The 15,184-nt window shown below is 42.8% G+C and overlaps 1 protein-coding gene across 5 annotated transcripts in view; it reads left to right on the forward strand.

Annotated features, from left to right (window-relative positions):
• ARHGAP26 (Rho GTPase activating protein 26) overlaps positions 1–15,184 on the forward strand; it is a 416,457-nt gene that overhangs the window by 289,738 nt on the left and 111,535 nt on the right. Inside the window, exon 19 of one of the 5 annotated variants that reach the window (XM_074360866.1) lies at positions 608–1,022. The exons of the other annotated variants lie outside the window; for them this stretch is intronic. Coding sequence (XP_074216967.1) covers positions 608–790 — 183 coding nt within the window. The 3' untranslated portion in view covers positions 791–1,022. Of the gene's footprint in view, positions 1–607; positions 1,023–15,184 lie in introns of those variants that run through there. 5 annotated transcript variants of the gene reach the window in all.

Consider the following 15,184-nt stretch of genomic DNA (forward strand, 5'->3'; position numbering starts at 1 on the left):
TCACATGCTCATACAGTAGAAAAAGGACAGAAGTTGAGAATGAGGCAGATTTGGCTGTGTGTGCCTTGCCGTGGGCTCTGGAATCTCAGCTCCCTGCGCCGACTGATCTGCGATGGCTCATAGAAGTGAACTTGGAATGCGTGGAAAAGCTGCTCACTCCTTCTTGCTCCCTTGAGCAGAATGCATAGAGTGCTTATGGGAAATTTGGCAGGAGAGCAGGGGAAGAATTATGGCCTGAATTTCCACAGATTTGGAGGGAGACATGTTTGTAACCAAAAGGGAACCCTGCCCTTTCCACTGCCCTACTTACAGCTGCAGCCTGCACTGTCCAGCGTGGCATACGAACGCATGCTTCATCTGGAAACTGCTTCCCCTCTGGCCTCGCCTCTCTCCACACCAGAGGCCTGACGCTCTGGGGATCAGCGGCTGTTTGCCATGCCCACGGATGCCTGCACCTCTCTACCTTGGCTTACGCCATTCATGCCATCAGATGCTTTCTGCCCAGGTCAAATTTGCCGTCCCCCACTCCCACCCTGTGCACTGTGCATACTGTGGTCACAGCCTCTGAAATACTTGATTCACCTGTTTTTCTTCCTTTCTGTCATAGGACAAGCTCCTTGATGACAGGCCAGTGTCTGCCTCATCATTGGTCCCCCTCTGCCCGGCCTGCTGGAGGCGCTTCACAGAGCATCCTCCAGTGGGTAAAGAAAAAGGACAGGAGGGAGGAGGCTCCCAGAGAATGGCACGTGTGAAGTGTAGTTGGAGTCCAGGGAGGGAGAGGCTAAGGTAGAGACTAGCTTAGGAGAAGTAGGCGGGGCGGTAATGGAATTGTGAGATAAGGAATAATGTCTGAGTGGAGTAATTAGTCAAAGCTTCCTAACTGTTCAGGCAGCACTGAAAGCCAGATCCTGTTCCAGTTGTCCCAGACTTTGAGGTTGGTGGTGGCAGATTCAGATTGTTGCGAAGCGTTTGTTCAGCTAAACCGAGTGTTGATCCCTTTCAGTTGAATTTGAGTGAGTTGCCAAAAGTTAGCTGAGGGGGCCCAGCCCTGCAGTGGCTTGTGGGCACAAGGAAGGAGGCAGACCTCCTCAACCAAAAGAAGGCCCTGAAATTCAAAACCATTAGAAACCAGCTTGGTTGCTGAGATTGTCTCTCTCTTTTTTAATGGCTTCTTGTAATATTTCAATAATTGGGGCTGCACCTGTCAACTTTGTAGGGCTGATAAATTGCTCATCAGTGATTTTTCACAAAGAAACAAAACAAAACTCTTGTTTTCACCCCAGTCTTTGATTATCAGATGTGGGCACTTGGGGTTCCACATGGTGGCTGCTAATGCAGCTTCCAGTGACTGTAAAAGATCAGGAAGTTGATTTTATCTTCGTTGGAAGTGGTTTTTTTTTTTTTTTTGAAAGTGTTTTTTTCTCTCCAGAGTATGTGGGGAAAGAATTATAAGGCTGGATATAGCCATTCAAAGCACTAGAAAACTCCAGCCCCTGCTGGCATTGCTAAGAGGACACAAACCTGTTGTCTGTCATTTGTGTAGAATTTGACTGTGCAGGAAATGAACCTGGGGCTCCATGTTTACTTTGTGTTCATCATACAGGCAACTTTGGCCAGTACTCCTAAATCCTCAAAGTGATGAGAAAGTAAGAAATTACCTCAAAGAGCCATAAATCCTAACCTTGGGTTCTCTTCACCTTGGTCGTGGCTTTAGGGTTTATTAGCTGGACATTGAGCCAGTCTTCCCTGCGTTAATGAAGATATTTCCTGCTCTTTCTGGCACTTTAGGCTGCTGCTGAGGTGCTTCCAGTGTCAATTCTCTTCTCCAGCCTCAGTCTGCATCGTGACTTTTCCCCGTCCCTGGGGGTCTCCGTGCCACTCGTTTTCATCATTACAGAAGGCGGCTGCCGGATGTAACTGGTTCCTTCCGTGATCAGACATCCATGGAGCCACAGTGTTTGGGATCCTGTTCTTTCTCTTTCAGATACTTACTGATTTCATCTCTTTGGTGCAGGTCCTGTAGTTCAGTTTCTGGAGCTCCGCAGGCTTGCTGGGTTATGTTCCGTTCAGTTTCCCAAGCACTAGAGAGAGCATTCAGGGTCAGTGGCTTCGTGACCCGTGTTTGTTAGCAGGGACTCGGATACACGTGCCGAAAGATTTATGCAGAATCCAGAGTGCGGTCACTCCCTCTTTAGAGTTCAGACCTTCCTGGTAGTGAGCGCCCTCCGAGGCATCAAGAAGTTAGTTGTATGATTTCTTACAGACTTTCACATTAAGGCTTTGGGAAGCTGCCCAGCTGCTCCGTGAGGAACCAGAGCTGTTACCACTTGTGCTGTAAGAACTTGGTTCTTTCTTTGGAATTAAAGGAATTTGCCCTTGAGCAACTATAAAAGGATGAGTATGTAAATGTTGTGTTTGTTTTGAAAATAGGTTAGTGCCAGAAAGGCGTGCTTGATGGAGTTCTGGAGACTCCAGCCTCTGCTAAACCTGCTGTTTACTGAAGCCCAGATTCAGTCTTTCAGCCCATAACATCTCCTGCCCTGTGCTCCCCGCGCTGTCCCCGGTCCAGCCATGGCAGCTTTCTTTGAGTTCTTCAAATACGCCTTCCTCTCTCTGACCGTAGGGCCTCAGTCTGTTACTTCTGCCAGAATTCTCTTCCTTCGTCTAATTAATGCCTGTCTATTCTTTTTTTTTTAATTGAAGTATAGTCGATTTACAATGTTGTGTTAATTTCTGGTGTACAGAATCTGGTATAGCAATTCAGTTATACATAGATATATATATTCCTTTTGTATTTTTTCATTATAGGCCATTACAAAGTATTGAATGTAGGTCCCTGTGCTGTACAGTAGGACCTTGTTGTTTATTCTATATGTATTCATTAGTATATGCAAATCCCAAACTCCCACTTTATCCCTCCACCGACCCCTCCGTACCCTGGTAACCAAGAGTTTGTTTTCTATGCCTGTGAGTCTCTCTCACAAAAAGTAGATTTAGAAAACAATTTAGTCCACATTTTCAATGAGGGTGACCTTTTCACACGCGATGACTCTGAAACCTAGTGGCCTACCTGGCGCTTTTAATGGATCTGTTACCCTTGCATATTTTAAATGTGCGTCAGTCACTTGGAAAATATTGGTTCAAATCTTCCAGTGCACATTTCCTCATACAAGATTGTTTTTAAAATCGTATTTATTAATGTCATCCCGGATCTTATTTTTTAAAAAGTCATGAAGTTTTAAGAAGCTGTCAAGCTCATGGTGACAAGTCCAAGTTTTCTAAAATTAAACTTAACTACTTGGAAGAGTGAATTTTATCATTGCAGCAAATGCTGTCAGTTGTTTTCCTTGAAGTGACAGGCTCACTCAGTTCATTTTTGAGAAAATGTCTGCCAGATACCAAGATCTGAGTAACCATAGTTTGTCAATTGTTCTTTCAAGTTCAAATGGTGTTTCACGGAAAAAAAAAAAAAAAAGAGGCTAGGTTAGTTGCCACTTACGTAATTGCAGAACTGGTTTCCCTCATGGCAGTTGTGATGTGCGGCAGTGCCTTGTGCCCGTTTCCTATTTCATTCCAGTATAAAAAAGATGTGTGCTAGCAGATCAAGATTTAATGGAATTCATAATTTTTACTGCTTTATCAAGGGTATTTTTTAAGTAAAAGTGGGGATTTGGTTTTGGTTTTTTTGTTTGTTTGTTTGTTTGTTTGTTTAACATGTGCTTTTGAGGTGGTGAAGAATCCTTTGCCTGTCGATGCAGCTTGGTGTCACTGCTGAATTGGTACCAAGGCATCAGCAGTTTTGCCTGTCTTTGGTTTTGCATTGCAGAGAACCCCTGAAAAGGTCTTGGAGATCTCTCAGGGGTACGTGGACCACACGTTGAGAACCACTGTCCTAGCTATAATAAAAATCACAAAACAGCCTTCTAATAAATGCGCTCATTCCAGTCACTTCCTAACCAGGAGTATTTCTGACTACAAGGTAAGAATTAGAAGAAATTTCCCGGAGTATATTAAAGCAAATTTACTTGATTCTATAGAGGTGTAGTACCTGAGAATTTGACAAATTGTAACAAAGCAGAACGAACTTGAAAATTCTATGTTGCCTATTAATATCTAGTGTTTTTGACTCAGCTATCTCCAGTGTATCTGCTTTGATGACAGTATCAGTGGGACTTTTTTTTTTATAGATTATCAAAATCGAGATTTTTTTAAAACCAATTTTTGCAGAACTTCAGTTTTTTAAAAATTGTAGCTCAAACTCGGGCTCCTAACCTCTCAGAATTCTATACATTTTTTAGTGTTGAGAAGAGCTGTTCCTTTACAGCTATTTCTTAGTATTTTTTAATTTGAGAATCAGTCTAATTAAATAATTTGAAGTTCAAAGCTTTGAATTCTCATTTTAAGTTCCCTTTAAACTCTTCTTGTTCTAGAAATGTTCTTGGTATATTTGACCGTGAGTATTAACGTTAGGGTTCAAAGCATATAAGCTTCCCTGACCTTTGCACTGGATAGCATACCTGTTGCTTTTTCAGTGTCAGTTTCTTCTGAGCATACAATTTCCAATCTGATTTTGATGATATCATGAGGTGATTGTCATTTAAAAATTTTATTATTTTTTAAAAATAATTACTTTGCTTTTAATGATGAGTTCATAACAAAAGGAAGTTGACGGGAATAATCAGTAGGAGGTTTAGCTGAGTGTATTTGAAACAACAGATTTAATTATCTACCTTCAAACACTAGTGTGATTTTAATCTACATTAGCTGCTCCATCTTGTCTATAGAAGGTAAAGAACAACTCCTTTCAGTAATAACACCAATGGGTAGATGTTATAGGAAAATAATGTTCAGCTAATATTATGTTGTTAATCAATTCATTAATAATTAGTTATAATTATAACTGGTCGATTAATTGATATAATTAACATATTAATTAATTCAGCTAATACTAATATTATGAAGAAAAAGGAACATGAGGATTGGATTTGAATCATGCCTCAGTTCCTTCTTGGCTTGGTGACCTGGAATAGGTTACTCAGTGTCTCAGGGCCTCATTTGTCAAATTGGAATAATAATGCCTCCCTCATGGAAATTGACTTTAAGAAGTTAACACATTGCTTTACACTTGATAGATTCTCAGTAAATAGAGTTAATGTATAATTTTCCAAAAAAAAATTTCACGTAAGACTTTTGTAAAAGTATAGAATGAGCTCATGTCAGAGATTATGAGGCTACCAGTGGAAATATATAGCTATCTCAAAGGAGAATAGAGAGACTTATTTAGATAGTCAGTGAAAGAAAGAACACTGAAAAATAAGATCACTAAGCTAGAGTCAAAACTGGTTAACGTTCTGTAGGGCAGTAAAACCTTAACTTTTGAGATTATCTTGTCTGCTGAATAGAAATTACTTGCATCTCTCCCAGACAAAAACAATTTGCAAACTTATCAATGTTAACTCAAGTTGAAATCTATCTTTCCAGAGAATGAGTCCTCGTTGGTAGTAAGTAGCAAGTCGAACAAGTTACATTTCCCCAGACACTTAATTAATAAGGACCTGCAGACAGTGTAGCTGTCCTAGGCAGGTAGGGGAAGGTTTGGGAGGTAGAGGAATATCAAGTATCAGTGTCAATTAAGCAGGGTTTTAAAATCATGTAAGAATGGAGATAGGACCTGGGGACCACTTGAGGGAGGAAGGAGTCAGAACTGAGACCCCTGCCATAATCAGGGATCTGTGACAGGTTTCACTCTCATTGAAAATGTGGACCAGATTTTTAAAAAATCTGCTTTCCAGCACAGGGATACAATAGGGAACTTATTTTTCCTTCTCAGCCTGAGATCTTTATGGAAATTTGTAGCCACATTCAAATTTATTCTACCCCTACCATTCAGTGATGCTCTGAAGAGTGGCTGAAGAATACGTGCTCAACCAAGGGTACCTAAGATTTCCATAAATAAAGCTCCTCTGCAGATAAATTCAAACTCATAAACACTTAAGGAAACAACCCACTATCAATTAGAGTCAGTGGAATATCAAAATTCATGAACGTCAAATAATAAAACTAACAGAAAAGTCGTACAGAGACCATAAAATAAATGCATTCAAAATAATGAAAAACATAAAGAAAGGGTTAAACCCAAAGGAGAGGTAGAGTTGGAAGAACCAAATAAAACTTACAGAGATAAAAAATAATCATTAAAATTAAAAACTCGAAGTAAGTAACAGATTTAACAAAGCTGATGAGAGACTTAATGAATAGGAATACAGACGTTAGAGTATTGCCAGAATGCAGTCCAGAGAAATAATGAAGTAGTGAATATTTGAAGATACTTGGGAAGACAAAATGAGAACGTGTCTGTAGGCTATGCTAGAAAGAAGACTGCACAGAGTGGGAAGAGGTAATATTTAAAGAAATTGCGGCTGAGAATTTTCTTAAACTGAGAGACATGAAACTTCAGATCCAGGAAATACACCAACTTCCAAACTGAGGCATAAAACTAAATCCACACAAATATACATCTTGGGGAAGCTGCAGAACACTCTAGACAAAGAAAAAAAATCTATAAAAAGAACTGTTGAATAAGAAAGAAGAGCTGGACAGCCATGACCCTCATGGCTTTAGGAAGCAGTGAGGGAACTTCCCATCGCTAGCCTTGCGCTTGGCTCCGTAGGTCCTCGTACAACAGCAGCGAGTTCAGTGACGTAGACTTTCTTCTCCTTGAACTTCTCTGTTGTAAAAGCAGTTTTAGACTGATACCACTAGGTGTGGCATTTTATAGCTGAACATTTTGTTCTACTTATCATCACCTCTATTTTTAGGCTTAATCACCCCCAGTGGTCCGCAGTGGTCTGAATTTGAGTGGGGGTGGTTAGCCTTCTTCCTTCCAGTTTTAGGTATTCTGGGTGTCAAACCAGGGTAGTCGCTGCTTGGCAGTCACCTTAGAAGCTCCCCTGGCTTTTGAGCAGCAAATGAAATCCCTGTGACTTTCCTCAGCTTCTCCTTTGCTTCTCCTTTCTGCGTGTGAATTAATACACCTGTCTCCATTTTCCGGACTCAGATAGAGGGCTTGAAGCTTTCTGTCACTTGCGAAGCATCCCTGGGGGTGACTCACATGCCAGGATGTCTCATTCATGGACCATCACAACAGAGTTATGAGAAGATGAGAATGAGAGCTGGCAGGAGGGGTGCCTTTTTAGAGATAAGAACAATACAGAAATTTGCTCCCATCCTGGTATAACATTCCTCATTGCTTTCCCATTATTTTTCATCTCGCATTTCATGCTGGGTACCAGCAAGTCCCAGGATGTAGAATTGTGGCTTACACACTACCCTTGGTTTCTCCAGGGGGCTAGTCCTTAAAAGTCTCTTTGGCTGGACCTCCAGTCAGTTCTCACTCCTTCCTTTGGCTTCTGTGGACAAAACGGCATTGTTCTCCCAGCCTTTTGGGGGACTCTCTCATCAGTCATCGCCATCACTGACTTTTCTTCCTCCCTTTTCCTCAGCATTTAACCAGACAGGACTTTGGTATGTGTCAGAGCTGATGTTCTTCTGAGAATGTCTTTAATTACTTTCCCCCTTTTTTTTTCTCTCTTCCTAATTCAAACACACACACACACACAGTTGTTTCCACCCACCCCTCCGTGTGCAAAGTGGATCATTCATTTTGTTGTTGTTGTTGCTGTCATTGAAATGCCCCCATTTCAATGTCTGCCGTGTGTGCTATCGAGAATTTAACCAGACAAGGCAGACGGAAGCAAGAGGGGACATAGTCACGAGACATAATGGCGTGGAGCGTGCCCTTCCTGAGGGGGTGCGAAGCAGCTGCCATGACAACAGGTTCTAGTTTCTGGGAGGGCGCTGGAGGGTGTGGGACCATAACCAACAGCAGCAGTGGCCTTTCCCCAGCAGGAGCTAGAAGTAGCAGGCTTGCTTCTAGTGCTGAATTGAGGCTGTATGTTATGTATATGTGCCTATATGCCTGGCTAGTTTGGTGGTGCTTCTGCTTCTGAGCTGCACAGCGCCCTGCGAGACAGCAGAAGCAAGAGTCAAGGGCACGGGCCTTTCAGCCCCTCTCTGTCCATAACGGAGACCCCATCCAGGAGGTGCCTGGGTGGGTGGACTGCTCTGCGCTCGATGCAGGCACGGTCCTTTCCAGCCCCTGCAAGCCGTCATCCGCCCTCTCCTCCCCTCTCCCTGCCTCCCAGGCCTGGGGCTCCCTCCTGGTAAACTCCAGCCAGCTTGATCAGGAATCACCAGAGTGTGCATCTTTCCTGTCAGGTCTTCCTAGAAATGCCACCTCACTTGTATTCAGAGGCTCACCGTCACCAAAGACCTCTTTGTTGGCCTCCAAGCATGCAGAAACTGTGTGCGCTTTTTTTTTAATTATTCTTTCCTAGAGTAAGTTCTTATCATAGGGAATTTTTTTCCTCTGCTAACTCAGAATGCTGATCCTGTGAAAGCTTACAAAACAGTGCTTAGTTCTGCTAATTGCTGACTTCCTGCTCGACCTTAAGTTGGAAGATCGGAAACATCAGATTCAGTAGTCACAGCAAATTCCAAAAGGGGAAATAAAACTAAGTCCACACAAATACACATCCTAGAGAAACTGCAGAATGCTGGACAGAGAGAAGAATCTCTGAGGAAGAACTGTTGAATAACCACTAAGAGCCCAGCAGCCGTGGCCTGCAATTAAAAGTTGGTCTTTAAGACCCCCTGGCCTGCTTACACTCTGCACCTCTTGCATTGTCCACCCAGGCCCCAGGGGGACAGACTTTTCCAGTGCACAGCTCCCAGAACACCAGAGCAGGAAGCCCCACTTCTTGGCGGAGTCCGCTTCACTGAGGGCATTCCCTGCGTGTGCTCAGCAATCCTGCGCCTCTGAGGCTTCTGTTTAAATTTGTTCTCTGCCACCTCCTCCTCCTCCTCCTCATCCCACTTGGCACAGCGCCGGATGGTTTTTGAATCCTTTTTACTTCTCTTTCTTGCTTTGTCTTTACAACCTCCTGCAAAGTAGACCGGGGAGGAATGGTGAGCCTTTCTTGGCCTCCTTGGCAGCCACAGACATTCATGTGCCCTCGTACTCATTGCGATGGGTGGGATATATTGAAATCAGTGGGGCTGATCTTCTGATGCTCGGGTCCCTTCAAGTCCCTTGGCCACCAGCCTGGAAAATGGCCAGCGAATATTTGTTAAGCACGTGTCCTGCCAGGTACTGAGTATACACTGATGACCAAGCCTGGTGTGGTCTTTACCTTCGTGGAGTTTATGAACCACGTGAGGGGGAGACCTTTTCCCACCAAATGCAGACGCACGGAAATTCACGCTTGCCCAGCTTCAGAGAGAGGGATTTGCTTTCTCAGTTTTTTTTCTTGGCCATAAAGTTTCATGAAAGATAGGGAAATTATAAAGGTAAGGATATTTTAATAGATGTAGAACTATGTTTATTTTAAAAAATATAGAAATAAGACATACCTTGCCTGGTGTGTCTTACTGTTTACCTGATACCTTTGGTCTGCTTTGTTGGAGACTAATTTCTAAATATGAACCCTTATTAAAGTCACTGGATAAGTAAATAAACATTTGGAAAAGATTTAATATAACTAATCAAAGAAATGCAACTTAAAATGGGGTAGGCACAATATTATTTACCGCCTATTAAATATTTCAAAATAATAATGCCTTAGGGCTTGGAGAAGCAGGCATGCTAAAACATTCTAGGTGGGTGTGTAAATTGGTACAGGTCTCCTAGGTGACAGTTTGATGTTATGTGTTGAAAGTATTTTTACCCTTTCATCCAGAAATTCGATTCCTTTGAATTTATTCTAGAGAAAGAAAGAAGTGCCAATATTGAAAACAATTGGACTGTCCAGTAAAAGGGGATTTCTTAGGTAAATTATGCCATATCTGTACAGTAGAATACTATGCAACCTCGGCTATGTTGAACGAGACAATGGATGATACATGGAAAATTCATAGTAAAGCAGTAAAAACAGGTTAGAAAACTACGTGCATACAGGATGCGTCCAGGTTTTTTTAAGATACGTGTGTGTTTGTGTGTGTGTCCATGTATGTGTGTGTATAGGATATGATGTGTAAACCTTTTTAAAAAAATGGTTAAAATTTAGTTATTTCTCACTGGTAGAATTATGGGTGATTTTTATTTTCTTTTTCAGTTATTTCACAATGGATGCTTTTCACTTACAGAACAAAAAGAGAGGGAGAAGGACGTTTGTCTTAGACTTTTTTCCCCTGATGGTAACACCAAGAGAAAGAATAAAGGGCAGCTTTTTAAAAATTACCTTAAAGACCAAACTGACATCTAATGACATTTATTGATTCTGTCTGAAGGCAGATAGAAGCATCTCAGTTCATAAATAACATACTGTGTGTCTGTGCTGGGGGCAGGAGAGTCATACATGGGGGTGTATATGTTTAAGGGATTGTACACCCAGGTGTATGTGTGTGTGTCGGGGGGTGGGCCAGGTGTCATAGCTTCGCAAGACCATGAGAGTCACATAGATCTGCATGCCCAGAGATGCTGCGTGTGCTGGGCTGCGCACTGTGGTTCACATCCCAGACTCATGGCCGTGTGCTCTCATTTGATGCATGGAGTACAACTGCAGCCGTCCTGTCTTCAATGGGTCAGGAGTCTGAAGAACTCTCAGCTGCACTGAGGCTTTCGCAGACCATCAAACCTAGAATTGATGTGCTCATTATTCCTGGAAGCCACTTGCTATTTGCTTTTTTTTAAGCACCAGTTTTTATCCTTGAATACCAATTCGTAGAGAAGACATGTTTTGTTGAGTGTGAATACAGGTGATTTTGGAGGGACATTTTCCTAGTGAACTCACTCTGAATCCCAACCTTCCAGAGAGTAGCTGGACTCCCTGAACCTTGCTCCTTTCTCCCCTTGAGTTTTCCAAACAGACAGTCTTTCCACAGGGTTCCTCTTTTGTTTGTTTCCCCTTGTTTAATATTTACTTAGCTTTTTATGTAGCCCAACCACATGCTGGCAGCTGTCACCAGGATTGCGATGTGGGTCTCTCTTTGTATGTAAATTCTGGGAGGTGGCCTTTCCTTCGCAAGACTGAGCCGTAGATCTACTAGTGACATGCTTTCAAGAGGAGCTGCTTCCGAACTGGACTCTGGGGCCACAGAGATGGACAGGGTGGGGTGAGCAGCCAGAAGCCACGGGGTGTTCTCATCATTGTGTGGGAAACCATAGGGGTGGCAAGGATCACGGTGCTTCCTATTGTACTCAACAGCTGTTGACACAGGCTTCAGAATTCCTGTGGAAAAGGAAGTGGACTCCTGTGGAATATAACCTTTAAAGAGGTCTCAGGCAGGCTCTGATGCTTGTGGCTGAAGGTAGGCCCTCTTCATAGCCTGTGCGTTCACACGTGTGCTCTGTACTCTCCTCGTCACCTGTAGACTTCTAGACAGCACTCTGATGAACAGGCTCAGCTCCTACGTCTCCCCCTTCGAAAGGCCCTCCTGCCTGGTTTCTATCACGTGCTCCTGTTTTATTTCTTCTTGCCACTGTCACAGTCAGACATTCTTACTGGTGAATTTGTATGTCTATCTTCCTAATTGGAACATAATGCCAGTACGCTGAAAGCAGAGATCTTGCCTAGGTGGGTCCCTGCTGCAGCCCTTTGCCTGGAAGGGGGCGTGGGATCTCGTGGGTGTTCAGTCACAGTCAGGTGTGAGCAGACCTGCAGGAGCATGCAGGGGGCCAGGGCGGCGGGAGCCGAGAGCGAGGGCGTGACAGGAGGATGGAGAGATCGGGGAGTTTGGAGTTGCTTGAGAAGAACTGATGTTCGTTAAGTCGTTTCATCTGTGTCGGTTTACACATACCCTTGATGGCTCTTCTCCTGGGACTTGTGGGCCACTGTGTCCTTGAAGTCTTTCTTCAGCCTGCCCTGCAGCTCTCTTCCCAGTCTCCACTGCCATCAGCCTGGCATTCTTTCTTCACCTGCCTTTCCCGATGAGCCCAGCAAAGCATGGTGACAGCTGCTAAGGTGCCAGGCTGTGATGCCCGCACAGTTGAGAGCATTCCAGAAGCTTGTCATCAAACACATTGACTTCCCCATTGGGAAGTACTGGGTTTGGGCTTTGCGAACGACACTCGCCAGGAGCCCGGATGACAGGGGAATAGGGCCCAGGTCTCAGCTCCACTGCTGGAATCATTTGTCTGTTTCCAGACACTATCTGCTCCTCTCTGCCTAATGGTATGTTGGTTTTTGCACATTGGATCTCTCATTCCTGTTTGTCGACACTGCACTTTGTTTTATAGTTTGTTCCCAAAGCAGCAGAATTCAATGAGTTTCCAGTTTTGTGCTGCCTCAGAGGAGGATAAATCAAGTTTTGCCTGGCACGCATTGAAGTAAGAACTCTGTTGGCATAATTCCCTGATGAATCTATTTTTGTGATGAAGGCAATAAATGTAACAGAAGGGTTTATGTCTCCACTCTTTTTCTAACATGTACTGCTGTATATAAACACAGTTATTTTATAGGTATAAATAAATAAGACGAGCTGCTATTTCTTAGGCTTGGACTTTGAAATTTGAGGAGATAACAGTTTAGGTGCAGCAAGGAGCAAGGAGATGTTGGCACAGAACTTGAGAAGTGGAGAGACATAATAAAGTACAGTCCGCTCAGGTTTGGTTTTTTTTTTTTTAACTATTTTTATGGGCTGTAAAACGTATGTTGTCTTTTCTAAAGAATTTTATTCTTTAGCATCAGACATATAAACCTATATAAAATGTTGATGTTCCGCTCAAATAGTTCTTTGTGGGTGTTAGAAAAATTTTTTAATTGAAGTATATTCGGTTATAATGTGTCATTTTCTGGTGTACAGCATAATGTTTCAGTCATACATATACATACATGTATTCCTTTTCATATTCTTTTTCCTTATAGGTTACTACAAGATATTGAATATAGTTCCCTGTGCTATACAAAAGAAATTCAGGTTTTATCTATTTTATATATAGTAGTTAATATTTGCAAATCTCAAACTCCCAATTTATCCCTTCCCATCCCCTTTCCCCCCATAACTATAAGTTTGTTTACTATGTCTGTGAGTCTATTTCTGTTTTGTAGATAAATTCATTAGTGTCTTCTTTTTCTCTTTTCTTTCTTTTTTTCTTTTTTTTTTTTTTTTAGATTCCACATGTGAGTAATATCATATGGTATTTTTCTTTCTCTTTCTGGCTTACTTCACTTAGAATGATGATCTCCAGATCCATCCATGTTGCTGCAAATGGCATTTTGTTCTTTTTAATTGCCGAGTAATATTCCATTGTATAAACATATCACATCTTTCCTCTTTCACTGTTAGTACTAATTGATCTCCAGAACTTTTCTGAGGGGTGTCAGCTCTTATGTTCCAATTAGGAAGATAGATATACAAATCCATCAATAAGAATATCTGACTGTGAAAGTGACAAGAAGAAATAAAACAAGATAAAAACCAGGCAGGAGGACCAAGCCAGGTCGGCTGGGGAAGAGCCATGAACTTTTCAGGAAATAATTCTTTTCTCTGTTAATCGCCTGTAATTCTGAAGTTCATTGTTAGCACATGTAGGTTTATACTTTCTAGTCATTTTCGTACATTGGCCCTTGTAATAAAGCCAGTTTTTCAACCTAAGCCTCTCAGTTTGTCTCAGACTCGCGGCAAGGTGTGTAATTTTCTGTCTGTTCCCTTTTTGAGGTGAAGGTCCTCTCCTTTTCAAAAATAAGCCAGTCAGATGAATTATTTCCCTTATTTAAAAACTCTCCAGGAAGGGAGATAGATTACGCAGGGCATATGCCTGTCCCTACTCCCTCGTGCGCATGCTTCTCTCTTTCTCTCTCTCAGTCTGTCAGTCTCTCTCTCTGTAATATTCCTCATCGTCTCATCTTGGATTTGGAAACTTGATTCTACCTCCAGAAAGTATTATGGTCATTGCATAGAACCAGAGATGAGGCTGGCATTTCATGGAATGTGAGGAACCCTGCCTGCTCGGTCTTGAAGCCCCTATGCTTGTTGGAGCTAAGCCACACGGTGAGGGGCCAGTCCCTTACCCTTTGATGTAGCTCCTTTTGCCCCTGACCTTTCATCTGTAAAATGGGACTAGTAACACGGATCCCTTTATTTTAATTAATTAAAGATTGTTAAGATGGTTCAATTCAATGGGCTCTATAAATATTTGCATGGCATGTTTAATATTGGTGCTGTCTGGGGGGAAACTGTTAGCTAGGTAGCAGGTAACTAGCACCTAGAGGCTGTTACTGTCTCGACCTCCAGTTCATTTTGTTCTTTCACTGACTTCCCAGTGGAGAAGAGTCCATGAAAGACTTCGCACACTAACGAAGGGGAAAGTGTGGGACAACTTCAGAGACTTACCACATTAACACAGACACAGGTGCAAAGGCACAGTGCTGGACACATTTCAGCTGCTCAAATAAATGTGAAAAGTGCTGTATTCCAGTTTTTACGTGCCTTTAAGTCTCTCACTGGGTTTTATGCTCGTTTGTGAAGTTCTTACATCTTCTATATGGATGGAACCTGGGCATGTAAGTCTTAGCAGTTGCTACCTTTCTGAGTCTACAGAGAGGGGTAAGCCAATATTATGTTATCCCTCTGATCAGAATTTTCTCATGGCTTTTCATCTCCTCTCCAGTCCTATGGGATTTGCCACCCCCAAGTCCGTTACCTGACTTCTGATGCTTCCTGCCTTGCTCGCTCGGCAGCAGATTCGCTGGCTTTCACTGGCATTGCCAACATGCCCCATGTGTTCTTCCCTGAAGTGTCTGCGTCTGCCCTTTTTTCCCCTGAAGCTCTCGCCCCAGAGACCCACATGGCTTGCTTCCTTCTCTCCTTCAGGTCGTTAGCACCTGCCTCCCTCTCAGTGACACCTTCCCTCACCACTGTGCCTAAAGTTGCAAACAGTCCCCCAGTTCTCCCTTTCCCCCACAAATTTTGTTTGCTTTATTGCCTGTACGACCACACAAAAATGTAACCTTTTAAAGCAGGGGATTTGGGGAGAAGGGTGTCTGTTTTGTTCATAGCTGCATCCCTAGCACTGAAAGCAGTCCCTGGCACATAATAGGCACTCAGAAATATTTGACAGTTAAAAATAAATGATACAGTGTTGGCCTCTTTGCCGCGTCACGATGCACTGCTGTCCTTGGGTAGA

This window comes from Camelus bactrianus, chromosome 3 (assembly GCF_048773025.1).
Source record: "Camelus bactrianus isolate YW-2024 breed Bactrian camel chromosome 3, ASM4877302v1, whole genome shotgun sequence".
Taxonomy (NCBI): Eukaryota; Metazoa; Chordata; class Mammalia; order Artiodactyla; family Camelidae; genus Camelus; species Camelus bactrianus.